Below are 27,699 nucleotides of genomic sequence, written 5' to 3' on the forward strand. Positions count from 1 at the left end.
TGTGAAGCAGTAACTGAGGACAGGAGTCAAATCGAGGACGACCTCGATTAGAAAACGTGTACAAAACCAATGGGGAGCTGTTGCCAAAAAAGTTAAGACTCAGCACCCCTCACCACTGAAGCCAAAAACCAAGAGAAATTAAGAGAAAGAAAACAATGAATGATCACGCGAAATTGAACCACGAGCCCTTCCGATCCGTCGCATATTATTTGCACTTCAGTTTTGATATGTCTAAAACTTAGGAAGACGTAAAGCATCCACCCTTTACCCCCGAGAAATCGCAATTCTGAACCCAACCTACACTCTTGCCGCTCGTCAACCCGCGGAAAGTAATTTTCCGTTCTCATGGGTTTCGTGCGATATGCACGCAGGTGGTGTCGTACGCACAAAGATTTTGAGTGCTCTCCGTGGATAAAAAAAAAGGACCATAAAAGATGAAGCACGCCCTCTGTTGACTATGAAAAATAGGGGCATTGTAAATATTTTTGGTGGGAAAAATCATTAGTGTAATCTAATCTATGTAACAAAATACAACGGACAATTAACAAAATATAAATAAATTAAAAATACACCCCCAAAAAAGGAGAAAATCCTAAAAAAAAAAAAAAACCAGAATAGGAAGAAAAAGAATGTTGGTGACAATTATTGCGCATCACCTTCCCCCCCCCCAAAAAAAATTCACACCACCCAAAAATGCCCCTAATAAATTTGTCCATGTTTTAAAAAGATGTCCGTAAAATTTAAAAAAAATAATTTAATTAATATCATTTCATTGTTGCTCTTCTTATCGTGTACCCCGGGATTAATCATTCACAGATCATTAAACGTGCATACTTGCATATGCGATAGCTATAAATTTTGTGAATCCAAAAATTAACCGTCGACACCAAGGTTGCACGCATGCATGGTTTGCATGCACGCAGCAATCAAACAAAGTGGCCACAACGTACTTTAATAAACGCTAATTAGAGCACAATTAGTACACGAGCGTACCTATGTTGATTGGGTCAGGGAGAAATCGATACAGTGTCAGGTTGCATATTATGTACCGTGCACCAAATTCCTCCAGCCGCTAGTATCTCTAGATTGCGTGCATATCGTTGCAAACACGCACCTTGTACTCCGCTGAACCTCGCATATACTACCACTCCTGCCAATGTAACTGCAGAGCGCTGGAAAAATTTACTTCACGAAATTGTACATTTCTGTACCTCTTCCTTGATGAGTTTGTGAATGCCGCCTGATCTGAGCGCCGACTCATGACGGAGAAACGCCAACTTAAACAGGATCAAAGTAAGATGAATCATCTTTTGTTTCAGTTAAATTTATTTATTTCGAATGTATTATTACTTTCGTGGTCGGAGAGTGGTCGAATTCCACCGTCAAATTGAACACTGAATTCAGTATAAGGCTACGTGTGCAGATAGGGCTGGAAAAATGAGAATTGTTTCGAGACAAAAAAATTGGGGCCTAGCCCTTATTTTTTTTTCGTCCGTATAAATTGTTTGGATGGAAGCGATGGGGGTTGGGGCGGGAACGCTGTTATGGTCGATAGGGTCGGGTGTTGGAACCGGTTGTAATGGTGACGCTTTCCAGTGACTGATGAAGCTGTGTAATTCTAAAACTTAATATACATCAAATTGACTTGTTAGATTCCACATGTTTTTTCAACTTGTGCATCAAAATTTAAAAAGACAGTTTTAATGGATAAACGTAATATGGGCTAATAATTTAGGGCTAAGCTTGCACCTTGTATGCTCTTTTCCCTTAAAAAAAACCCCCAAAACTGGATTGCCGATTTTGCGATGCATAGTTATTTTGTGTTGTATTTATTTGTTATTAATTTTTAGTTTTATTCAAACATCATACCAGGATAAAATCGTTATATGTTCTGTCAATACGTCAGTTACATACCGGCACAAATTAATGTTACCGTAATTATTCATGTCTTTGCTGCATGCAGGCATGGGGCTGCAGATATCTATTAACAGACTGTAAACCTAGAGGCGTGCATTGTTGATTGGCATTCAAAAGAAAGAGAGAATTAAACCCCTGGTCATGCATGACGTGTGCAAATTCTATAACGACAGAAGAAAGGCATTCACTACATACAACGAAGCAAAATAGAGACTTTAATAAAAAATGTTCATGTATTTAATACTTTACCTCGGAGCGCGCGATGTGGTATGGTTACCATGACTACCGATTACGGTTGGAAAGCGATGCATGCACTCCAGTGCACTTAAAATATTGCTGCGTGCAAAAATTACACATCGGTTTTCATGATTTTTCCAAATTTCCACAAGCTGCTCCTCCTGCGTGTGTCATTAAAACTTCAGTGAAAGGATTAACATTTTGATTCATCCCATCAGCAAATCACAGGCTTATCAAATTACCGTGGTACGTCAGTTTATCAATATACAAAAAAAAATGGCCAAATCCTTCTCGTTTATACGGTTCATTGGGCCTATATTTCTCAGGAAATTTGCAAAACAATGAAAGACAAAAAAAGTCAATACAATTCTTCTTTTATTTCACTGACTCACTTTATTTTAAAGATGCATACAATCTCGTGTTTCACTTCGGAAAAAAACCATTTTTTTTTTCAATTGCTATTTTCCCTTTTGCAATATAAAAGTGATTGACCTTTAAATGAGACATCGAACCAAAAAAATACACCGACGGTTAGTCTGTTATTTAAGTTCACTTTTTTGTACGCGAAATGAAAGCCCTTTTTCAGAAGATTGCAGACGCGCAAAATTAGAGCAAAAGTATTTTTCCCCCATTAACACCTAGGCCTACAAAATTTAAACTCTTTTTTTTTAAGAGAACGGGACACACATCTTTCAGGACATGGAAACTTATAATTTAATTAAATTAACAATTTGAGGGAAAGTAGTGGGCGCCGACTCGTGGCTGTTGTGCGGATATTTTGCAGCTCAGACGCAATGTGCGTGAGCGTTTTATTATGTCAACATGTTTCAATGAACATTTCAAAACACTGTTTTAGTCTGTTGACACAGCTGGCCGTTTCTGTAAAGTGTCGCCCGCGCCCCCTACACGTCACAAAAGCCTTCAATTAAAGTTGTACTGTCCCAGCTATTTTCGAGTTTCACACTGAAAAATGATTTTCTCATTATAGCACTTTACAAAAGTTATTCACTATACATTATACTGAGAACGAGAAAACTGGCACATTAGTCAGGTGGAGTGTGGTCGGAATCGTGACCGACGGGTCCAAAGCACCAAACTTGGCAGATAGCCCTAAAGAAGATATTTAGAAGGGGGTGACACCTGAAATTCTTTTGGGAAGGGTGTCTAATTTGCATAATATTTAATACCTGCCGTGTAATATATTTATTCCCATATTTGGGTATAAATATTTTGTTTTAAAGTATATCTTGGGATTCTACTTACATATCCTTAAATTGTTTAGCATTTTCTAAAGCATATCAGAGACCGGGTGATTATGAGAACCTTCTAAATATCTTCTCTAGGGCCGCTCTGCCAAGTTTGGTGCTTTGGATGGACCGTACCAGTCGGTCACGATCTTGTCAAAAATTCGGTCTAAGCCACCTGACTATTGAGTACTTTACGATTTTCGAATTCATTTCGCAAAACGGTATCCGCTAGCGCTTGTTCCTGCCGCATCTTAACGAAATAAATAAATTCGCCAGTGAGCTTTTCTTTTCGAAAATAAAACTGTCATGGAGGAATTGCTCTTACAATCTGGATTCAGAACTTTTCAGAAGTTCCTATTCAACTGACACTTGCTTGATTCATCTAACTGATCACATTCGATCTCAGATGGCCAAAGGTAATTATACAGGTATGGTGTTATTGGATTTACAGAAGGCTTTTGACACTGTAGACCATGTGATCTTATGTAAAAAGTTACTAGCTATGGGTATTCATTCGGATTCTATTCATTGGTTTCAATCATATCTTTCTAACAGACAGCAAGTTGTCAGTGTCAACCAGGTTGAATCTCAACCAATGGGTATAACATGTGGTGTTCCACAGGGCAGTGTATTAGGGCCACTTCTCTTTCTATGTTATGTAAATGATATGAAAATGAGCGTTCAATCTGATTTGCTGCTGTATGCTGATGACAGCGCCCTATTCATTTCTGGTAAAGACGCGGAAGTAATAGCTGACAGTTTGAGTAGGGAACTGGAATCATGCAGGCAGTGGCTAATCGATAACAAACTGTCTTTGCATCTTGTCAAAACTGAGTCTATCCTCTTCGGATCCAAAAAGAAACTTAGTAGTGTTGACAAATTTGAAGTGTGCTGTAATGGAAAGATTGTTACTCCTTCAGATTCAGTTAAATTCTTGGCATAAAACTCGATCAGAGTCTAACTGGTGAGGACACTGCAAATTCTGTAATCAAAAAAGCAGGTGCTAGATTGCAATTTTTATACAGACATGCTAATTGTTTGAAATGAGAGATCCCGAAAAACACTCTGTTCTGCTCTAATACAATGTCATTTTGACTATTGTTGTTCATCCTGGTACTCTGCGTTGTCGGTAAAATTGAAGAAAAGGCTCCAAACTACCCAAAATAAATTAGTCCGGTTTATTTTAAACATGGATTCCAAGATCACACATTGGTCAAGCAGAACTGAACAAGCTGGGCATGATAAACGTTACTGACCGCGTCACACAACTCAAGCTGAATCAAGTTTTTAAAAAATTTTCATGAAATGGCACCAGACTATCTCCGTCATAAATTTAGGAAGGTCTCAGATATGCACAATTATTCTACCAGGGGCAGTTCCACCAATTTTGTTGTTCCAAGAATTAAAGGGCAAGAGTGCACTTCATTTTTTTATACCGGAATTCATCAATGGAATTTACTTCCAAACAGCATAAAATGTTCCAACAATCTTCCTCATTTTAAAAGGGCCGTGAAAGAACATCTCTCTTCGTATTAATTTTGTTTTTTAAGCAGCTGAGATTTGTGTGATTTCTGTGAGTTTTTCTTTAAATTATTTCTCTGTTGCTAGATCCAGTGCAATTTTTGTTTGAATTTTCTTTTTGGAACTTTTTTATTTGTACTTGTACTTGTATGTGTTTTTAAGGACCCCAATGGAATTAAGCCGTCTTATAAACAGCTTTTCGGGTTATCCTTGGCTTTGTATTTACATGAAATACGTTCGTTTTTTATACCATTGTATGTTTGTTTGTTTTTGCCAAAATACATAAATAAAAATAAATAAAGACAGGGTCTGAAAAATAGACATGTACCGCTTGTTTGTATACAATCACGCGCTGTTCCAGAAGTTCTCAGATTCATAATTGCTTAAAATTCAGAGGACAGTCCGAAATTGTTCATGCTTATATAATTTGTGTGTATGCAATTTAAACAAGCACTACTAAAGTAAATACTTCTGTTATTTCTTTCTTTATTTATTTACTACATTTTCTTTACTCATGGTATATGCCCAAACAGTTTAAAACTGGTTTCCATTAGGGCCCTGCATACATTACAAATGATTAAATAAAGTTAAGCGAACTAAAATTTACAAGGAAAAGTGCACGTGTGAATTAAACAGACAAAACAAACATTTATACTTACAAACACAATATTTACACAAATAAAGCTACAGGCCTATGAAAGTTCATTTTAATCATTCCAGTATGCAAGAATTTGTCATTTTTTTAATAGTCATTACCGTACAAAACTCATTATTGTACCAATTTCAAGGCTAGCGTCATCTGTAAAGAATGTTCCATGACGTTCTGTAAATAACGAGACAAGACAAGAAGCATTAAACAATGTACTTCATAGTACAGGCCAACTGCTGACGATCTCACAATGCATACAATGCCGTCGTTTGTGTACTTTGGCCGACGACGGCGAAGAACAAAAACGAATCGAAATCACGACTAACTTAATTATCAACCATGCATGTGCTCCTATCGCTGATTAGATTAAAAAATAGAGACAGACAAGTGGTTGTTCATTTCATGAATGTTGTCCGAGCGAAATTCTGTCCATCCCCGCAGTGATATTGCAACGATCGTTCTGATAGTGCTGACATTTTAAAAGCCTGTCCAAAGATATTTCATCGTTTTGATGGCTTATTTTTTTTTCAAACTTAAATTAATAAATTCATGAACACGTGCTGTCTGTGCGATGAAGAGGGTTTTCAGTGTACAAACTACCATGCTTTGTCTTGTGTGTACATAATACCTCACAGCGTACATATCGCTGCATGCAGTTGCGCTTTGCACTTTCAGGTAGGCCTATATAATCTGCAAGTTCGGCTGCAGCCTGTGGATCGAGTTGCCATGAATTTCCGAGTGGTTTGCGTGTCATGGCCAGCAGTACCACTCAAGCAAACAATTCGGCCAAGTATAGGCGCATGATTGACACACTTGCAACAGTGTGAACGAATTTGCATTGGGCAAGTTTATAAATTATTTAAGTCCGGTTAAACAGACATGTTTAATGAACTAAGTTAGCCGACTCTCGTTAATACAAACTCAGCCGGACCTGAATGTACATGTATAATAAGGCAAATGTTTGTTATACATGTCATGTAGCACAATCTTGTATGCGGTGGAACGAGGCTTTATGTTTGCTATAACCAGAATTTGTATGAACAGTGTTTGTAGTTGTCTTTAATCACATTAAACAAAATAGACGGCCCAGTGTTCAGACGTGTCTGTGTGCTGTTCTTCCCATTATGAACCTTTGGTTCGTCCTTAAATTTGAATTTTCATTTTAAGCACCAAAACACATAATTTTAAATCCGTCAATATATTGACGGATTAAAATTATTCATTGCAAATCGAAGTGCCGAGGCATTCGGTTTACATGTTTTATGTTTAGGACAGTGCATGCTCATGTATTTTTTGTCACTTTTTGTTGCACTCAGTATACTTGCAAGCTAATACATTTCTAATATTATTTTAATATTGATATAACTTCGAATACAAAAGTATAACTAAAAACCTGACAAATCAAGAAATAGGACACTTTTTAACCCAAGTTATTTATTATGAATTTGTGGAGTTTGGATGTTCAATTTAAAATTCTAATATTACATTCTTTTCGTCAATCCTAAATAATTTCGTTAACATAAACCACTCCTTAACTGAACGCGTGCAGTTTAAAACTGTACTAAAATTTCTTCCACGTCTTCTATACCAAGGGACCCACCCCACTGGTAATAAGTCGAAATTGTGGGCGATCCCGGCCAATTGCCGAATAATAATTACAAACATGCACAATATTCCATCCTTTATAAAAAAAAAATGTATGATTCAGACGTGCCCGCATAATCGGCAAAGCAAGCTGAGATCAAAATTGGATTTTTGAGTATAACCATAATAACCACGCCCAATTTCAATAAACCGAATCTTGTGTGGCCTTTTCATTTCATTTGTCACAGATGTAATCCCATTTTACAGTGCCATACTCGTTCATAGTGTGTATTGGACCTCGGACCTTGGACTCTGTATATAAAACAGAACAAAATTGTCTGATGTGTATCGGTCCTGCACTATCGATTATCGGGAAATGCACAACAGGTGACCAAGCGCCCATCTTGCCAAGCGTGAAATGAGCCAGCTAGGACGAATATCGATTCTAAACATCGTGGCATGTCATCAACAAGAGATCGGATAGCGCACCGTTTCATCAATGTCCAAAATATCAACGTCCAAAATTAATCAACGTCCAAATGTTTTACAATGTACTTTTAGTTAAAAGAAATGCACGGTTTTGGTGGGGGGGAATAAACTTTCTATAATTTAACCAATGTTATACATGTACTCTGTTCATTTTTCTACCCTGTAATATCAATAGGGAAGTGTCGGAGCCTGGTCTGAAATAGAATCCAAAATTACTATTTCGTCGTGGTATAAATGTCATTCCCATAACATAATCATAATGGCTAGTTCAGCACTGAGACTGAGTGACTCCGATTGGTTACTGATTTGAAATTATGTCTACGATATTCGGTACTTTTTGTTGGCCCAAAACAGCCACAGCGCCGCGGCGTTGAGGTTAGTTTTTGCGCCACCCATCCCATCCCCGCCCCGGCCGGCCCCGGCGACGTTTTGCCTCGCATTAGAAAACCGTCCTCACACACACTGACATGACTGACACATCAGCTCTGCGTTCGGTCGACATAGGCCTACAATAATTGTGTATAAAAATCAGAAATTAATCATTATAATGAAATCGAATAATTGTAACTCAACTGTTGTTTTCAATGCCTTTGCTTTTTGTTTATTAATTTTAATGAATCAGTCGGGTTTGACAGATTTACAGACAATGATCCAATCTCTTTTTTGATATTGTGGTGGCTCTGAAAAGAGCCGGTTTGTTGTAGCTTGATCAAGCCCTTTATTTGGCAGCCTTGGCCGACTTCTTGGGCAGAAGAACGGCCTGAATGTTGGGCAGTACACCTCCCTGGGCGATGGTAACACCGCTGAGGAGCTTGTTCAACTCTTCGTCGTTGCGGATGGCCAACTGCAAGTGACGGGGGTTGATTCTTGTCTTCTTGTTGTCGCGGGCAGCGTTGCCGGCCAACTCGAGGATCTCGGCGGCCAAGTACTCCATGACGGCGGCCAGGTAGACCGGGGCTCCGGCTCCAACACGCTCGGCATAGTTGCCCTTGCGCAGGAAACGGTGAACACGGCCCACGGGGAACTGCAGACCAGCCCTGGCAGATCGGCTCTTGGCCTTAGCGCGTGCCTTTCCTCCCTTACCACGTCCAGACATGATGATTCAGATTTTCTTCGGGAAATTTCAAAGAAACTAAAATTTGGAAAATATCGCGTCTCGCTTTTTATACCCCTTTGAAGGGATCGCAAACAAACCAATGAAATTACTCCACCCGCTTCCGACCGCCCATTTCGGGAATTATTTGTTCATTCAACGTCCGCATTATTCCGCGGAAGGACAATATTTAGTGTCGTGTGCAACAAGTAGCCAATCGGTACGTGCTATTCATTAGCGGGAAATTCAGGCGCGGTACGCTCGAGCTGTACCGGATCCAAATTTGCATATCTGATGGCATAAAATCAACGGGATTTTATTCCCAGGCATATTCCATTTCTTGCAGTTTGCTGAAATCGAAAAATCATGCCACCCAAGCCAAGCGGAAAGGGACAGAAGAAGGCCGGTAAGGCCAAGGGTGCCCCAAGCACCAACAAGAAGAGGAAGCGCAAGAGAAAGGAGAGCTATGGCATCTACATCTACAAGGTGATGAAGCAGGTGCACCCCGACACTGGCATCTCAAGCAAGGCCATGAGCATCATGAACAGCTTCGTCAATGACATCTTCGAGCGTATTGCCGCCGAGGCTTCCCGCCTGGCCCACTACAACAAGAAGTCCACCATCACCAGCCGTGAGGTGCAGACCGCTGTCCGTCTCCTCCTGCCCGGTGAGCTGGCCAAGCACGCCGTCAGCGAAGGCACCAAGGCCGTCACCAAGTACACCACCTCCAAATAGACGGTGTACAGAAAACCATCAAACCAACCGGCTCTTTTCAGAGCCACCAACAATTCAAAAAAGAGATTGGGATGCATGTCTGTGAATTATTTATTAAAGTTCAATTAGGCTTAGGCCCCATTAAAGTGGATTTTGCGGGTTGCTTTTTTTTTTAATACTAAGCAAGGGAACATGGTCCTACAATAAGCAATATATAGGCCTACATGTAAAAAATTCCTCCATGATGTATGTGATGTGGACCAGCCAAAGTGGAATACATACACTTTGGACGGCATTTTTTTGGAATTAAATAGGCCTACTGGCAACCATGACCATGTCGGATCTCAATTAGTCAAAAGAAGGATGGAGAAGAAAATGTAGGGCTAGGTGGATGCCACCCTCGATTTTGACCCAAGAATACCTAAAGCATATTATTATTAATCCCTGCCGTGTAACAATTTTATTCCCATAGTACATGCCATATTATTTGGGTAGACAAGTATTCTTGAATTTTTTTTTTTGAAAAGTTTCTTTTGGTGATTCTGCTTACACACCCTGACTTAAATATCATTTCTTAAGCATAAGTGACTGAACAATATTATGAGGACATAGGCCCTATCCAAATTGGCTAGTAGTACACGTGTACACCAACAATTGCGCGCATTTACCTTGTCTCCATATCATCAAGTAGTCTTGCCAAACCTCAGTATTGATGAGCTTCAAATTCACCAAGTTGTTTACTGGCACAGCTACCCTAGTATTGAAACCTTATGGAAAATCATGTAAACATTGTGATATTTAGCTCAGCAAACACAGGGGTGTGAGTGACCACTGATAAAAATAGCTGAAAACAGCTGAAAAAGGTGTAAAAAAGCTGAACTTTGGAAATCTCCTATACTGTCTTTTGTACACAGCAAGTGAGGGAAAAAAGCTGAATTCCAAAACAAAAAAAGCTGAAATCAGCTTTAAAGCTGAGATTTCACACCCTGACCTGCAAACAAAAACGAAAAACTTCCACAAACTGGGCTTAAATTAGGCGAAGGATCGCCTAACGTGATGGGAGAGTTGAATAAGACTAGAACCCCCCCCCCAAAAAAAAAAAAATAATAATAATAATAATAATTTGCTTGCAATAATGATGTCAATGCCAAAATGTTTTCTTTCCATTAATTTTCTATCCCGATAATTTTGGTAATTTCCTTGAACTTTTCCAAGTCTCCAAACACCGTGCGTTAGGCAACCCCATAAGGCCAATAATTAGCAGGCATTTTTGCTAGGACTAGGTTAAATATCACAACGTCCTAATTTGTGGTTGGCCTAACTTTTCATGTCCCGTCTGAGAAATTCGGAGTATCGACATGCTTCTGGAATACATACATGTACATGTTTTTTTTTTATATTTTCTGAAATTCCACTGGCTGTGAAGTGTGATCCACCTAGGAAGGGTTGAAAATTAACGTTATAATTCTAAAGTGTTTAAACCTTTTCCTTTGTGTCCTTTTTTTAAAAACAATTTAGGCTGATTCATCATATTAGTAGGCCAGCCAAAAGTGGAAAAGTTCTCTAGAAAATTTTCAAGGCATTTTTTGGTAATAGCTGGCATCCGGTATCCATGCTAGATCAACAATCTTTGAACCAAATAAACATAACAAGTAGAGGGTGGCGAAGCTGAATTAGTCTTCACTCCAGTCGCTAGCAGTTTCGCATCTCTAAGCCACGATGGCCTTGGCGAAAGGCTAGACAAGGACGGACCCAGAACCATTTTTTTTTGGGGGGGGGGGGAAGAGGGCTCGAGTATTTCTTTTTCAAGAAGGGGAAGGGGTTAAGTATATCGTGCTCTATTTCCACATTATAGCTGATGGCTTGCGAGGGAGAATACGCAAGTTAACGCAACATTTCAATGTAATTCCTGAAAATTTAAAACAAAATGGTGTCTTCACTCCTCCGATTAAAACAACAATAACACAGTCTTTGTGGGGGTGGCGAGGAGGCCTTGGCCCGAGTTGGCTCAAGGCCGCGTCAATGGTGGCACCTAACAAACTCTAGTTGGCAAGGAAACGGCTCCCGCCGTTAATTTTGACAAAAGTGGAAACTACAAAAGATACTATAGTGATGACCCCGTCACTCTCAATAATACGTATTGTACCATTATCCGGTTTGCAACGGGCACTCAACCGTGCCTAGAAAATACGCTGCTATATCGGGCTAATTGTACAACTCACAAACTACGTCTCGTGCCAATTTTCTCCAACTTATAAAACATGTACAGTACACACTGTCCCGGAAATGCAAGCCTAAAACCTTCCCGTGAGGTAGTTAAGCCTACCATTTTGGAGTAAAAAAAGACTTCAAATTCTATCCACCATCCAGTTTTCGAGGACCGATTATGACTGTTCCAAACCAAACCCGATGAAAGGAAGGAAAAGGGACACCCTACCGTCGAAGGCCGATCCCATGAAACTCACATGGACCAGAGGTAGGCCTATTCTAGTTAAAATGTTCTTTTTCTCTGACGAAACAAAATGTGATCTGATCTAACGACATGAGTCGCCGACATATGTTTTTCACATTATTGTTCAGTCATTATTTTTATTTTTTGAAATCATCGTTATTAATGACGTAATGTGGATTATTAGAATGTTAATTTTTCCCCAGTTCTTCGTGGAAGATCAAAAATTCAAGATCTGTAAAATAAAAATGAGTTTATAAAAAGTATGTACAATTCAATTCAATCACTGCAACACTTATTCATATTCCACAAACAAAATCATGTACTTTGAGAGAAATCAAGAAATAAAACATGTATAAGAAAAGGGTAAAAAGGAGTGAAATGAAACTATAAGGCGATTAATTTATAGCCATAAGCCTATAATGTATAAGTTTGTCAATGGCATGTACTGCAGTATCTTTAAACTTCGAAGTATAATCAATGAAGACACAAAGTAAACATAAGGCGTAATACATGTACCCTCAATACAAAAAATATACAACGTAGAAAAAAGTTAACTATACCAAAAATCGGAATACATGAAAAACAAGGGCCAGATTAACTAAGAAACTCATGGTACACTGCTCAAGCTAAATCATATAAAGAAAGAAGACGGGGAGGAATACAGGGCGAGTTAAAACCCCCCAAAAAAGGATGTGAAAGGCCAATTCATAAGCTTTATTTTAGTAGAAGAATAATTCATATCGCTCATGTACCTTTCCAGTAATGAACTTTTAAAGCTATCATCCATCATTTGCAGCCATCCAAAAAGTAACTGTCGTAATTATTGTTGAAAAACAAACTTGGATGAAAGATAGTAAGGGGAACTAAACTCCCTGTGAAATTTTTCTTTCCGGGAAGCTGTCATTTTGAAGTAATCAACGAAAGAAGGCATTTCCAACGGTGATTCTTAAGAAGCACCTTAGGAAAATTTAAATTAGTAGTTCGTTTTGTTATTCAGCGCAGCGCGCACAAGTATTGGAACGACGCACACGCGCGCGCGGTTGTTATAATTCGTCGGATCAGTGCGTGACGTCGCGTATAGCTGCAATTCAAAACAATTCAAAACATGATTCAGTAACTTTTGATTTGAAATTAAGATCTTAGAATGCTGTTTTTCTCGGAATGTACAGCTGAAGCTTAGCTGAAACTTCATCAGGTTAGTTGCTCAGTATCCTTCATTAGATTTTGAACTCTTTTGTTGCTTCAAACGAACAAAATGAACAAATTACAAATGATGGACTGTAGCTTTAAACACAAACGGTTTTATAGTTTTGTCCACGGATCACAATAAAGGTGTGATATTTCAGCAAAAACAACTCACATATCATAAAACACATCTGAACGCTCTCATATATGACATTAGAATTGGCACTGATCATAACATTTATTTAAAAACCTTCTGCTTCCAAAACAACATCATTTATAATGTCAAAAGTTATAGTCTTGCCCTGCCTTCTACTTCGCTACCCGGAGACAGTGGGATTCTGATATCGTTTTCGTGCTACGATAATGGTTTCATTTTTACTGAAATAATATCACGTGGACAAATCTTAAAACGGTGTTCGTATTCAAAATTCCATAACTGGAAAAGTACATGAGTGATTTGACTGATTCTTGTACTAAAAGAAAGCTTATTAATTGGGCTTTCATATCCTAGATCTGGAAAGCGCTATACAACATGCAGAACTTCTTAATAGCGGGGGCGCCATTTTGAGTTTCCTTTTTTTTTTACTCAACCTGTACAGGGCGAGTAAAAAAACCCCAAAAAACTCAAATGTTGGGACCATTATTTTAGGGAAGTTCTGCATGCAGCATTTTCAAAATCTAGGAAATAGAAGCCCCTTTTTTTAGTACAAGAATCATTCAAATCACTCAATACATGTACTTTTCAAGTTACGGAATTTTAAACACAACCACCATTTTAAGGTTCCGTCCACGGATCACAAAAGTTCAGCGATCTTTCAGCAAAACGAAAACAAATCACATAGGGATATGTGTGAATTGTTTTCGTTTTGCTGAAAGAACGCACACCTTTTTTGTGATCCGTGGACAGAACCTTAAAACGGTGGTTGTGTTTAAAATTCCATAACTTGAAAAGTACATAAGTGATTTGAATGATTCTTGTACTAAAAGAAAGCTTATGAATTGGGCTTTTATATCCTAGATTTTGAAAGTGCCACATGCAGAACTTCTCTAAAACAATGGTCCCAACATTTGGGTTTCGTTTTTTATTTACTTACCCTGTAGAGGCACACTGCAGAGCTTGTACACAAAGCATATAATACACAACGAAAAACAAACATCAGACCGTTGAAGACCAGGACAAGACAAAGCCAGGACAGGACAAAATAACACACATTACAGAAAAATCACCATGGAAGAAACAACATTCAAAATATTAATAGAAATCAATTATGTCAAGATAACGAAACCTACACCATTTAAACAAATCTAGATCATCAACTTGAAAACACAGCATCGATCGCAGACTTTTAAAAACTTGGGTGGTGATTGCGATTTAGGGCGTTGCAAAGTACGAAAATGACCACTTTTGGGAACGAAGCACGGAAATGGTGCGGTTAAATAAAATGTAACCAAAAAACATCTGGAGGGGTGCGAGAAGCAACATGCCCCCGTGCGCGCCCAACCCTTACCCCTCCCCGTTTATACGTCAGTGTATAATTCAATCGTTCAATTTATAGAAACATGAGTTTTGCCTCAATATTTCTCGACAGATTCGGTGGTGTCCCTGAAGCGAGAGGACGAGGTAAGGCGTTTCTTTTAGTGATATTGAAAAAAAAATGGGAAAAATATTGCAACCAGACGCCACTTTCTTCTTCATATGTTATCTCAATGAAGGTCAATCATTGCAAAAATGATGATAAGACATGAATCTGGGACTGAGAAACATTTCCAGTTTTGTTAGGAAATACTTCGAAAATGTTCTTGACTCTCCATAGACTTTGTACACAACCGCTGAAGTGGCGTCAGGTTGCAACATTTTTTCCCAAGAAATTAAATCTTTACAATTTTGTTGTTGGAAATTATTGTCAAAATTAAAAAAAAGGTGTCAATTTCTTTAATATGTGCTATAGAAACGGATGCATTTTCTTTTGGTAAACCTCAAAAAGTATGTTCAGTCTTGTCCACTTGACGTTTTTCTTACTACACCAGATTTGAGAACCAAAAAAAAAAATCTTTAAAAGGCTACCTTTGGATCTATGAAGGATGTCTTTTCCCTATAACGTTTTGACCATTGATGACCGTGGCAATCAAACATGACATCTCAAGATCAACGGAAGCCGGCTGTTCAATTCTGATTGGATTAGAAAGCGCGCCAAACCGATTACAGCGGCAGCAGCGAATTGCTAAAATAACCGTCCGTCCCGAGCAGCGCTATACCGGTATAGCACAGTCGACTTAATAGGCTATAAATGAGATTATGTTGGAATAGCAATGCCATGTCAGGACGAGAGATCCTGCATGTCCAAATTAATAACGTAAAGGATCGGTAAAATGTCAGATGTCATAATATTGATATTAATGAGAATCGCGGAACCTTGAAGAGCTTTGTATATGTATTGAGGGATTATTTTTTACGTAAATACACCTAGCTCGGAGTAATTTGTTTAAGTGCAATGAATGATTATCATGAACATCATAATGTCGAATGTCTTGAGACTGAAGATATTTCCTTTCAAATGAAATCTTTTGTTAGCGGTTCTAGACAGGAAGTAATTTTGAACAAAAACCACGGCTTTATCGTATGATTCAAATACAAATGTAGTCCACAGCCCTCTGCTATAGCAGAGGTTGTAGCAAAATTATTCTGTAGGCGTACATCAAGTAAGAGCTAAGTAACTTTTAACAAAAAAAACTAGTTCTGCTTTTGTAATGATGATAGAAGATTCTATAGGCTTATACGTTGTAGCAAACTTATTCGTTTGAAACATAGGACCACAAGCCGATATTAATATCTTTTTATGTCCATCAAGCAAGATAGAAGAATGAGACTCGATTTCCCAATTTTTGGTTTTATTTGAAGCCCCAAATTTCAACCCCATCGACCCATCTCTACGCACTTTGCAATCCAATCCGAAAAATGAGGGTTGTTTTTACCAGTTTCAAGTTGGATTCAATATCTGAAAAGAAAAATTAAAAACCTTTAAACTTATTTGTACATGGGAAAAAAACTAGAGAATATTTTCTCTTTTCCTTCATTTTTACTGTGTCCTTTTCAAGATCCTCACAATCTCTTATCTCAATATCATGAAAATAAGGTACGGACACAAGGCCACGTCTTCACGTTGACCGAGTGCGAGATTGAGCGCAAAGTGTTCAATCTGCGTTACCACACGTGCAACGACGCATACTACAGGCTGGGCTCCGATGAAGCCGTTATTGATGGCTGGGAGAACGGCATCTATGCGGCTGTGAATGTGGAGAGGCATGTTGATCATGATCTGGTAAGTAGTGCACTTTATAGGTAAACAAAAACTCTGAAAAGAGTCTACTTCTTTTGTTTCACCTCCTTGTTAGATAATTCCGATAGGTTAAAAGTTATGTTACCATATTTCTATTTATTCAATTTCGGCCCGTTATCAATCAGTCCATTCCATATCATAAACCTGTTTAAAAAAACCCTGAAATTTCATAATATATTTAATGTATATTGAAAGAGTTATGAGAATAATTTAATCTAGGAAAAATATTGTACAATTTAATATAATTTTTATGGGAACATGTTATGTAGCACATTAACATCACCTTTTGAGTTAACAAATGTGTTTCACTTCGATGCTAAAAAGCACTCAAAAATATACTCATAGCTGCATGTAACATGAGGCTCTTTCTCAGAGCCACGCTATAAAAAGAATTTCACACAGTCAAGTTGAGACACTAAAAGCACTACATCATCTGTAATTTGATTGCCGTGATCTCGCCTGACATTGTCATGACGCCAGTGAAGATGACCATGATCATGACGTCAGTAACTAGCACTGCGCGCGCGCAATGAACCACGGCCACTGCGTCGCGTTGGTATACCGGTACGTTTTTGTGTTCCGCTCCGCTCGTAAAAGTTAACGGGTGAATACCGTACCTATGGTCCCCAACCCTAACCCTAAGGATTTCGGGAAAGGCATCGGGTAGACCCCATTCAGAACTGGTCACAGTTATGCATGCGGGCCCGTCGCCAAGGGGAGGGGGGGGGGGGGGGCTGGTGGGGCCGGGCCCCCCTTGGCGAGCCATTGTTTTTCTTTTTTTTCTGGCAAAATCCATACATAATGTACTTTTCCCCACCGCCATTATTTGAATAATTACAATGCAGTCTCGTTTTCGTCTGAATTAATTATCTATTGAATGATAACGTGATGTACCGGTATCCAAGCACGGAGCTTTATTATGATCCATGATATCCAAGCAACATTGCTGGCGACCACAACGATAATTGCTAATTAATGCCAATGGGCAATTCCACGGTTACTCACGTTACATTTTTGATGTACTTTTGAGTTTCCTTGATGGGCTGTAATTACCTTACTGAAAAGGTTTAATAACTGTTATCCCCATGGTAGATAGAGTAGACCTAGACCTACCTAAGCACCAAAGATGACATCCAGAAAAATGTGTTATGTATGATAAACAAGACGCACAAAGTCGGTTACTCTCGTTACATTTTTGTAACGTGAGTAACCGTGGAATTGCCAATGTATTGTGTTTCCAGATATAACATTGATCCCCATTAGTGGAGATATGCCTGTATCATTCCATATTCAAACGCGCATTTGAATGATCGGCCATGGTTTTTGTTTTGCATTAGTTTGCACGAACAAAAATGTTGTTAATAAACGTACTTTGAAAATTTTGAAAACTGTTCTGCATGACATCCTTTAGAATGTTACACATAGAAACGAGCCTTGTAAAAATTCACCTTTCATCTTTTTTAAACTTTTACCCGTTTCCATGTTTTTATTATCTACAGTGTGCATTCCCTTTAAGCAAGGAACAATGGTTTTAATACGATATTGTTAAACTATATCGTCATTGTCAGATAGTCATTAAAACTACATGCAGTAAACGAGGACTTGCTATATACATACCAACCCTTCAAGATACTTTAGTTTAGTTGCCATACGAAAAGTGTACTACACATGATTGTACGTACACTTCTTTTGCGGATATTACACAACAGATCAGCTATCTGCTGCTGCTGATATATAACATACATCCTTCAAATTTTGCTGATCATATTTTGCATCCTCCAAAGCACCCAACTAGGAGGGAGTTTGCCTTCTGGCAAGACAATTACATGTACATCTGGAGAGTAAATGGCTTCTGTTCCAGCAGGACTTTCCCTTGTCAGACCTCCAAATTGCATTTTTGTTTTCATTATAGCAATTTTCTGTCCCTTGTTGTGATAATGACCAAATGCGCGCATTCAAGGAGCTACTGGGAAGATTTATCTTCGTATAGGCCTACACTAGTGTGTACACGTATTTTACCTGAATTTAGTGACGACATCCATTGCACAACATACAGCCTAAAATCATGGATATTCTCACCGATAGCTTTTTTTCATGATAAGTGTCTTGTGACTAACGTTAGATTCTGATAAACTCAACATTTTCAATCTCATAATGTCGAAAAAGGACTTGACTATAAACAACCCAACTGTCTGTCACAAATACAATGTACAAGGATCGTGTGTATTGTAAACCTACTTAAAATTACTGGTACTGAAACCAGAGATTTTTCAAAAGTGCAAAGGTACTGCAGTTGGAAAACCTGAAGTAATTTGGAGAGAGAACATGATGAAATTTTGGAGGAATAAGAAGGAATTTCCTCCATGATGAAATGAAGAAATGTTCAGTTTTAAGGGGGAAGAAAACTCCAGATGGATGACATTCCCTTGAAAACTCATGGAACAGGTAGGGACTGACAATACAAACCTCATGTTGACCAGAAGCCTTGAAGGGAATCGAACCCGGGTCACACCGGTGGAAGGCGAGGACAAATCACCTCGCTTCCCATTTCGCTGTCTAGTCCATTCCTTAAATCTGCCTGTTTTTTTTCCATTTGATTCCAGGCCTACTTGACCAGGGCAGACGGTCATCGCGACGCATCCATCAGCTGGAAGGTTGACCTGACCGGCACCGGTCTGGTCGTGGACTCCATCCAAGCCCTGACCCTGAGCAGGACGCTGCGAGGAGGAATGGTCACGTACGACATCGTCAGTCCTGACGCTGAGCAGGCTCCAGAACAATCAGGTTTGAACTAGCATGAGAATTGAGAAAGTATACCAATGAGGTTTGTGGTAACACCATGTGGAATAATCTCTTCTGAGAAGAAGTGTGGTTCTGGAAAGAACCGTTTGGGTGTGAAACTCGACGTTCCCATGAGTATGCTCCGATCGTCTTCAGGAGAGAAAGATAACATTAAAGTAGCAATCCTGAAGAGTTGAAAGCAAGTCAATCACAAGTAAACCACAAACCAAATCGAAAGTCAGTTAAAAAAAATAACAGGGGATGAACAATGAAAGGGAATGACTTTGTCACAGTTGATTTGAGCAGGGATCCTTGATTTGAGTAGGTTGTCACTTGTGGAGCATTGTGACCCGTGCTTCACTGGTCATTGATTTGTGATTTCTTGATAACTCTATTGTGATTACTTGATTACCCTTCCGAATAGTTTTTCTTTCCGAGTCCACAATATTCCTCTTAACAGAGAATTCTATTGGGGAAAGAGGTAAGTGTTACTGTTGTCGAAAAAAGTTAACAAATGGAGGCGGTATAATTGCAAAAAGAAAACAGTGAAGAAAATCGGTTAGGTTTACTTAAAATTTGTAATGGATAATTTGGTTTAGAAATTGTTTTACATCCATACTACTGAACATTTAGAAAAAGGTAATATTTGTAATGCAATCTCTACCGAAAACTACTCATCAAGTATCAAACACAAGAAGTATTTATACATCAAGTTTTGAGAACTACAGAACTGTACCTTGGCACTGATTGGTTTAAAGACTCTCTCACTTCATGTCTGCCAGGATACAAGGCCAACGGTTGGCAGACCCTTTACCTCATTGCGTACCTCAGCGGGAGTCGAACCGAAGACACCTATGATCAGACTCAGCTGCTCTACCAGAGCAGCCTGGATGACCAGGACAACTTTCCTCTGGATATCTTGATCACCCTCAAGGTAAGACGGGTGATTTTTGTACAGGGTGATTAAAAAAAGTAAAACCCAAATGTTGGGACTATTGTTTTAGTGAAGTTCTGCATGTAGCACTTTCACAATCTAGGATACGAAAGACCAATTCATAAGCTTTCTTTTAGTACAAGAATCATTCAAATGACTCATGTAATTTTTAAGTTACTGAATTTTAAACACAACCACTGTTTTAAAGTGCTGTCCAAGGATCAGAAAAAGGTGAGTGTTCTTTCAGGAAAAAACAACAATTCACATAGGGATGTGTGTGAATTGTTTTCGTTTTGCTGAAAGAAAACACACCTTTTTGGATCCGTGGACAGAACTTTAAAACGGTGGTTGTGTTTAAAATTCAGCAACTTGAAAAGTACATGTACATGAGTGATTAGAATGATTCTAAAAAAGAAAGCTCATGAATTGGGCCTTCATATCTTAGATTTTGAAAGTGCTATATGCAAAACTTCACTAATACAATAGTCCCGACATTTGGGCTTCGCTTTTCTTTGACTCGCCCTGTAGATGGAATACAGGGCAAATTTCATTCAGAATTCCAGACAGCAGGGCTGGTGGATATTTCCAGTCCTGGATAGAGGCAAGGATTTGAGGCTCTTGATCAGAGGAGTCGGGGTTTCTATCCAGTCACTGCACTTTGTGTCCTTGGGCAAGCCGCAAGCCACATCACCCTGACAGCAGGGGCTGGTGAACATTTCCAGCTCTGGAATGAGGCAAGGATTTGAGGCTCATGATCAGAGAGGTCAGGGGTGTGAATCCAGCCACTGCATGTTGTGTCCTTGGGCAAGCCACATTACCCTGACTTGCCTCTCTCAAGACGCAAGTATAAATGGGTCCCAGCAGGTGGGTTCTAGCAGAGTAACCTGCTATGGACTGGCATCCTGTCCAGGGGAAATGCAAATATCAGCCATTTTATGCCAAGGAAACTGGAGAAAGGCACCGGCCTCATGAGCCATATTGAACCGAGAAGGACTTCACTACTTTTCTATACAAAATTAAGTCCCACTAATTTGTTGGAGAATGCTAGCAAAAAAATGTTGATAGTTTAATGGAGTACCGAGGTTGTAAGTACATGAAGTATACATGTAGCTCAACCTTATAAAGTAGCTGCCTTAAGGCCTTTAAAAAATACATGTACTTAATCCCTCACAAAAGTTTTAAATGTTTGAAATCAAAATTAAAGGTGCTAAAACCAGAGATTCTACTGCACAATCCTGACCCTCCAGTGACCAGACTGTGCTTTTTCAATCGTTTTGTGAAGGGAGTTCAAATATTTGACCATCCTATTTCCCTAAATCAGGTACAGTTTTTTCCGAACAATTTAACCGCAAAGAAGAAGCTCGTGAAATTTCTTTACAAAGATACAAAAACAACAAACAAGCCCCATTAACCTGAATCTTCTTTGTTTTATAAAATAAAACAAAATCTTGATTCTACAACAGGAATACAAAATTTAAGAATCTCTGTTGCCTTGGTATTTACAATTATAAATTTGCCGATAACTTCTGTATGTCCCTGCTTCCATCAGCCTTTGCAGGAAATTCTATGCACATGCACACCAGACTCTGAACAGTCACACAAAGAAGGAATCCAGGAACTTGTAGAGATCCACCTTCCCCCGATTGAGAAATGCACTTGCTACTTCCCGAACAACCACCTCGAAAACTGTCCGGATGCCAACGAGCAAAGGACGCCAGTGGTTGCTGACTCTGTAGATGGTGCACAGAGCATCGAAGACCTCAGCATTGTGAACAATCACGCAATAAGTCTTCCCGGCACGCCGATCCACAGGAAGCACTACGGCAGCCGAGCGAGCTCAGGGAGCAGCCGCAGCCACAAACTGAGCAAGCGCAACAGGGTGCAGTCCTCGGAACCGAGTGGCTACGACAACTCGGGGGCGGAGTCGCCGATCCGCGTACACGCACTGCGTCACGTGACATCGTCTGAACAATTTGAGATGCAGGAGTTGGAGGTGTGTGAACTGGAGAAGACGAGTAGCCGACTTGGAGCACAGACGTCCGAGGCCAGGAAGGCGTGGACGGATGGAAAACAGAGAGACAGTGAATCCTTGGTAACTTACCCATCCTCTTAAGGCTGTGCCGCTTATTCTGAATACTCAAATATTCATGCAATAATCGATATCCAAATAGCATTTGTTTATATTCAAAATATTTTTAAAAAATGAACGAGCTCGAGGAGATGAAGAACACTTTTAAGTTGTGTGGCTCTCTTGTTTATTAAATACCACACTTTTGTTGAAAGCCATGGTCACATCATGCATATTTGGGAGCTTCCATGATGAGGAATAGTACCTAAAATTAATTTGTTTAAATTCAGTTAAATATCAGCCACCTCTACCCGTTCTTTATATTATTTTAATAAGCACTTTGTCAATTTTTGGACAAGCACAGGTGCAGGCAGGCGAACGCTCAACTTGATCTGTGCATTTCAAAATCGAATATTTGAATATTCGATCAAGTCCAAGTTGGAAAAATTTAATACTAAATTATTCGGGAAAATGCACAGCACTCATATCCTCTGCCTTCCCTCTGGGACACACAATTACAATAAAGCTCCTGAATTGGCTTCTGACCCTTTGCTCTCCTTCCAGCTTCTCTGAATTGTCTTGGGACAGATTGAAAAGCAGGCTTGAAAGCCATACGTTTAAGAGCAGGCACTAAAACCCATTTGCCATATAATGGTTGCCATAAAAGTGTTGCAGTTCAAAGCTATGCAAAGTTCAATGATGCAGAAGATGGTTATGATTATCCATCAAATGTTGGTTGAGTTATATATGAATGGTGTATTTCTAAAAAGCAAGTCTCCCCCCCCCCACTTGTTACGTTAACTGATACAGGAATTTACATTACAGCTATAAATCTCCATTTTGAACACTTCTACTTTAGCATAATGCACAATGAGATGGATTTCTGATGGAGTTTTGACCGTAGGAATAGCTGGACAGATTTGGATCACGTCTCAATTTTCGTTTAATATAAAAATGGGGGACCATTGCATGAAGATTTCCAGCATACATGAAAAATGAAAAGGTCAGAAAGTTTCTTACGTTCAACTGTACGTTCACTCTATGGACAAGGCCTTTTATACAACACCTGAATAAATCCCCGTCATCTGATTGGTGGATCGTTGATCACATGTCATTGAAATATTCGTACCAACGCGTGGCACGCAGCGCACAGTGCAATGGAAGTTCTATTGCACGCTGAACATGGGCGTCGCGAGGGGGGGGCAAGGGGGGGCACTTGCCCCCCCCTGGAAAAGCAAAAAAAAAAAAAAAAAAAAAGGAAGAAAAAAAAAGAAAAAAAAGAAAAAAGAAAAAGAGGCGCGAAGACAAAGTGGTGTAAATTTAATGAGTTGGGGGGGGGCAAAATGTCCCTGCCCCCCTCTAAAACTGATAAATCGAGAATGTGTTGAAAAATACAAGCATTTTTTGGCAAAAAATTTTTTTGCCCCCCTCTAGAAAAAATCCTGGCGACGCCCATGACGCTGAATAGAACTTCCATTGCACAGTGTTACTGCTGCTGGTGGTGGCGCTGTTTGAAATTGAGATAAATTGAATATGATTGTTCTAAACCTGTTGAACAGTTTGCATTTATATAAACTTGATGAACTTGTCAAACTTTTTAACAGTTTTTAACCTGAATAAATTAGCTATTAAAAGTCAACCAATCAGATGACAAGAATTTATTCAGGTGTTATATAACACAAATAATGAATGTTTCACGTTCGTGCAATGGAAAAAATAATTTCTTTCAGTGACAGATGAAATGTTCCGTTCCACTCGGCAAATGTTTCATCTGTCACCTAATGAAATTATTCTTACCATTGCACTCACAAACATTCATTATTTGTATAATACACAATATTCAAGCTTTTATCGCTCTTTTTTTCCCCTTGTTAACAGGTTGGGGATGACGACACAGGCTCCACACGTCGTTTCTGCAAAGGGTCACTATGCACCATCTCATAAAACAGCGCTAGTCTGCAAATTGGGGGCTCTCAATACTGTGTTGTTGAAAGTTTCCAAACTTCAGAGAGTAAAAACATGTAAAACAAGAAAATGGTTTGGCACATAAATCGACCAGTCCAAAGAAACATCTGGTACCTAGTGTCTATTCCTATACATTTTGTCCACAGTAGTGTCACCAGACTACTCACTGGTCAATTCTGTGAAAAAGTTGGAACGTATACCAGTTTAGTCTAAGGCTGCATACATGTGTATTTAAAATGTAAAGGCTTCACTTCCTGGTGCAAAAAATCCAAAGAAAACTCTACTCTCAAATTGAACTTAAGACCTAAATCCTGGCTCGTGAAATATCAAGGACCTCATCTTTGCTTCATGGAAATTTTGCACAACTTTGTTGGTTACAGAATGAGTAAAGTTGGCTTGATTTGCATGTTTTTTTCTGTGCGCCAACTTGCAGTACATAAAGAGACAGCTCTTCAACTTGCAATTAAATACATGTACTAAACCAAAGATTTTCAGTATGTATTGAGCAATGCAGTTTTTTTTCAAATATAGAAATTTGGAAAAACAACTGCATGTCATAGTATATGTATATTTTGTTTATATATCATGTTTTATCTGTAAATAACTCTTTTTTTAATAAACATTCTAACGAGAGGCTTGAATATAGTATGTATATATAATTAAGTCCCCCATCCCGTAATTTATGATCACATCTGAAAATACATGTAACTATTAAAACCCTAACAGTCCCCATCCAGTCAAACTCCAACACCAGGGTTTGTTGGAATCTGTTGGAGTACTGCACTAGTAAACTGATTATGCTTTACATGGGGTTAGGCATACCACCATAATCAGAGTCCAACAGTTTGGGTGTAGAGTTTGGTATTGGAATTTGAAGGGATGAGGAAGGTTCCTGGTAAATCACTCAAAGGGGTTAGGGCCGTATGAAGTCTTTCACAAGTTTAATTTTTCCAAGTCAAATTAAAGCAAAATATTCTGAAAATGTTAATTTATTTTTTACCATGCAATGACAATTTGCTGCTTAAAGTAAAAATTCATGGGTACCAGGAGCCAATTTAATGGAGTTCCTAACCTTGGAAAAGCATAGAAATATAGTGGCTTGGCAATAAAACAGGTTACCAGCTAAAATATTATTAGGAAAGCAAGTTGGTGATTTGCCGGGTTTTGTTCGCCTGCCATGTGCGATATGGACCGATAACGCATACCACGGTACGTGTATGTAGCGTGTGGTACGGCACTTATATACGGGGACGGTTTGTGCATCCTCGACCCCAATATGCATGTATGTCAAATCCAATTATTGACTTGAATAACTTGTTCACAGATTTGTACACAAAGTCTGAGACTTGCTGCCAGATTTGGACGGAGCAGTCTGATTGGTTAAGAATCCAGAGAATATGAATATTCATGTTACACCGTACACACGGTGTAAATGAATGGGGCAGAGAGCATTCCCATTCTTCGAGAGGTTAAAAAACTTATACCTGAGCTTGTCAGTTTTCCATCATTTTTTCCTCATTCAGAAAACAATAATTGACATGTTAGAATTTTATAATTTACTATAATTATGGCATTGTGTATTATATTCTAATGAGAGAATGTTCCGAGGAAAAAAGAAACGTACACTGATCTAGAGCAATATATTATATAGGAAAAAAGAAACGTACACTGATCTAGAGAAATATATCCCCACTCTAATAATGGATGCCTCCTCAGTGGTACAGGCAAGCTATCATTAGCCCTCTCTATGGAAACATAACGCACATGCATTTGGCTGGGTGCATATCCATTCCAAATCATGATAGTCGAGTCTCTAGACATGTCGAACCCGGTATTTGATAATAAACACAATACACTGCATCATGCTAGTAGATATCTGGTCACTGGCACTTTACTAAGGCTGTGTTTACTAAGCAGTTTACTAAGGCCGTGTCCGAATTACTTGGCTACGACTGGAAATTACACACGTGCTGCAGCCGCTGCAGCGGCTGCATAGACCCGTGTGTTTTTTTAACCGTGAAGTAAGTAAATGTGACCAATACTTATAGCACCAACGCTTATCCGTCTAATCTTTTTGGAAAACACTGAGGATAAAGTTTTCAAGAATCCATACCACATGTGAAAAGGAATAATAATAAGGAACTGTTTCCGTCCGTCTTCATTCCATTTATCAAGAACAAAAAAAATTCCAGTCAGATATTCGTGCAATAATTATTAAACAAATTTTCATAGACTTACTGTGTATATATTTTCGCATTTTAATAAAGGCGAATTTAATGACTTAACTTATAAGAAACTTTATTAGACACTTGTATTTCTTTGGAATTTAATGCTGTAGGGACATTTTTAGGGGGCTCAGTTTTTCACTTACCAGAGAATGGTGCAGCGCAGATTTATGTACTTATAGACAGACTATGCTATTGCCATTACTAAGTTAGCGCATCGCTCACGCGAATGTCACGTCACAATGTCAGGTGCACATGTACTAGGGGTGAGGTTGGCGGAAAACGAAAAATCCATGAAATAATAGGCAGAGGGTTCGAGAGTCACCGAGAGCCCATGAGCAGTGTAGGGTCTATGGTATGTGTAAATAAAGTTGCCTAAAGATACACATAAAACACCAATTTCTTTTGTTCTACATGAACATTCCCTTTTGAAGGTAAAAACATCTTTACGGTAAAACCTCAGGAATTCCAGATTTCAAAAGGGGATTCTTTAAAAATTAAAATCCTGAAACCAGGAAAAAAAATCCTGACATAACTCACCCCTCATGTACATTGTAATTTGAAGTTTTGAACACCATAAGCTGGCCAGAGTACAGAGTGCACACATACCACCTGTATGCTAGCAGGATGACACCTTAGTCTATAAATCTAGTCAACAGGTGTACTTTTTCCACCTGTGTTTCATTTCTGGCTAGTACCTTCAAACTCTGGGTTTGTGATTAGACAAAGCCCTAGACTTGGGGGACAGTTCGGTGTGGTATGAAATTTGGACTCTATGAAATACAGACTCTTTGGTCGTATTGCGCATGCCTGTGTGAAGATAATTAGGATAGGAACAGGTCACGTATGAGGGATTTATCATCCATGTAGGTGAAAGAGTACAGATTTCATATGACACCGGTCTTATACTTGGTCCATTTTTTGCTGCAGGGCATTCAACTTCCATACTGTGATTCTGGAGTATTCAGGATAACTCTGACTTCACAAAGCAATGTGTATATATATGTAGATAGTATATTTTTTCAGTATAAAATCATTTTATAATGCAGAATAATAACCTACAATCACAACTGTACCTTAGGCTTTTCCATCGCAACTCTTTTACGCCGACATAAAACAACCAGGATGTATAAAATAAAAACATAAAAAAAAGCAAGGCAAAAATCATGAAATTTGTGTTCTCATTCTTTTGTTTATTGTTACATTTAAAATAATCACTGCTATTAGATGTCTGTGAGGGCTTTTACACAAACAGCGAAAGGTATTTCGGTACCTACATTTTCATTTTATTTTGTTGTAT

At 38.9% G+C, this 27,699-nt stretch overlaps 3 protein-coding genes across 3 annotated transcripts; 2 read left to right on the forward strand and 1 right to left on the reverse strand.

Annotated features, from left to right (window-relative positions):
* Window positions 1–856: 856 nt before the first annotated feature.
* On the forward strand, window positions 857–25,230 carry LOC119730737. Its single transcript, XM_038203758.1, has 8 exons — window positions 857–1,293; window positions 11,822–11,927; window positions 14,678–14,709; window positions 16,223–16,408; window positions 19,030–19,210; window positions 19,990–20,141; window positions 21,691–22,233; window positions 24,088–25,230. The coding sequence occupies exons 2-8, from the start codon at window positions 11,861–11,863 to the stop codon at window positions 24,151–24,153; spliced, it is 1,227 nt and encodes a 408-aa protein (XP_038059686.1). The 5' UTR covers window positions 857–1,293; window positions 11,822–11,860; the 3' UTR covers window positions 24,154–25,230.
* Window positions 8,343–8,782, reverse strand: LOC119730738 (histone H2A-like). Its single transcript, XM_038203759.1, has one exon. The coding sequence runs from the start codon at window positions 8,738–8,740 to the stop codon at window positions 8,363–8,365; it is 378 nt and encodes a 125-aa protein (XP_038059687.1). The 5' UTR covers window positions 8,741–8,782; the 3' UTR covers window positions 8,343–8,362.
* On the forward strand, window positions 9,057–9,626 carry LOC119730739 (histone H2B). The gene has a single exon (XM_038203761.1). The coding sequence runs from the start codon at window positions 9,104–9,106 to the stop codon at window positions 9,470–9,472; it is 369 nt and encodes a 122-aa protein (XP_038059689.1). The 5' UTR covers window positions 9,057–9,103; the 3' UTR covers window positions 9,473–9,626.
* Window positions 25,231–27,699: the final 2,469 nt, after the last annotated feature.

This window comes from Patiria miniata, unplaced genomic scaffold, assembly GCF_015706575.1.
Source record: "Patiria miniata isolate m_02_andy unplaced genomic scaffold, ASM1570657v1 HiC_scaffold_22, whole genome shotgun sequence".
Classification (NCBI taxonomy): Eukaryota; Metazoa; Echinodermata; class Asteroidea; order Valvatida; family Asterinidae; genus Patiria; species Patiria miniata.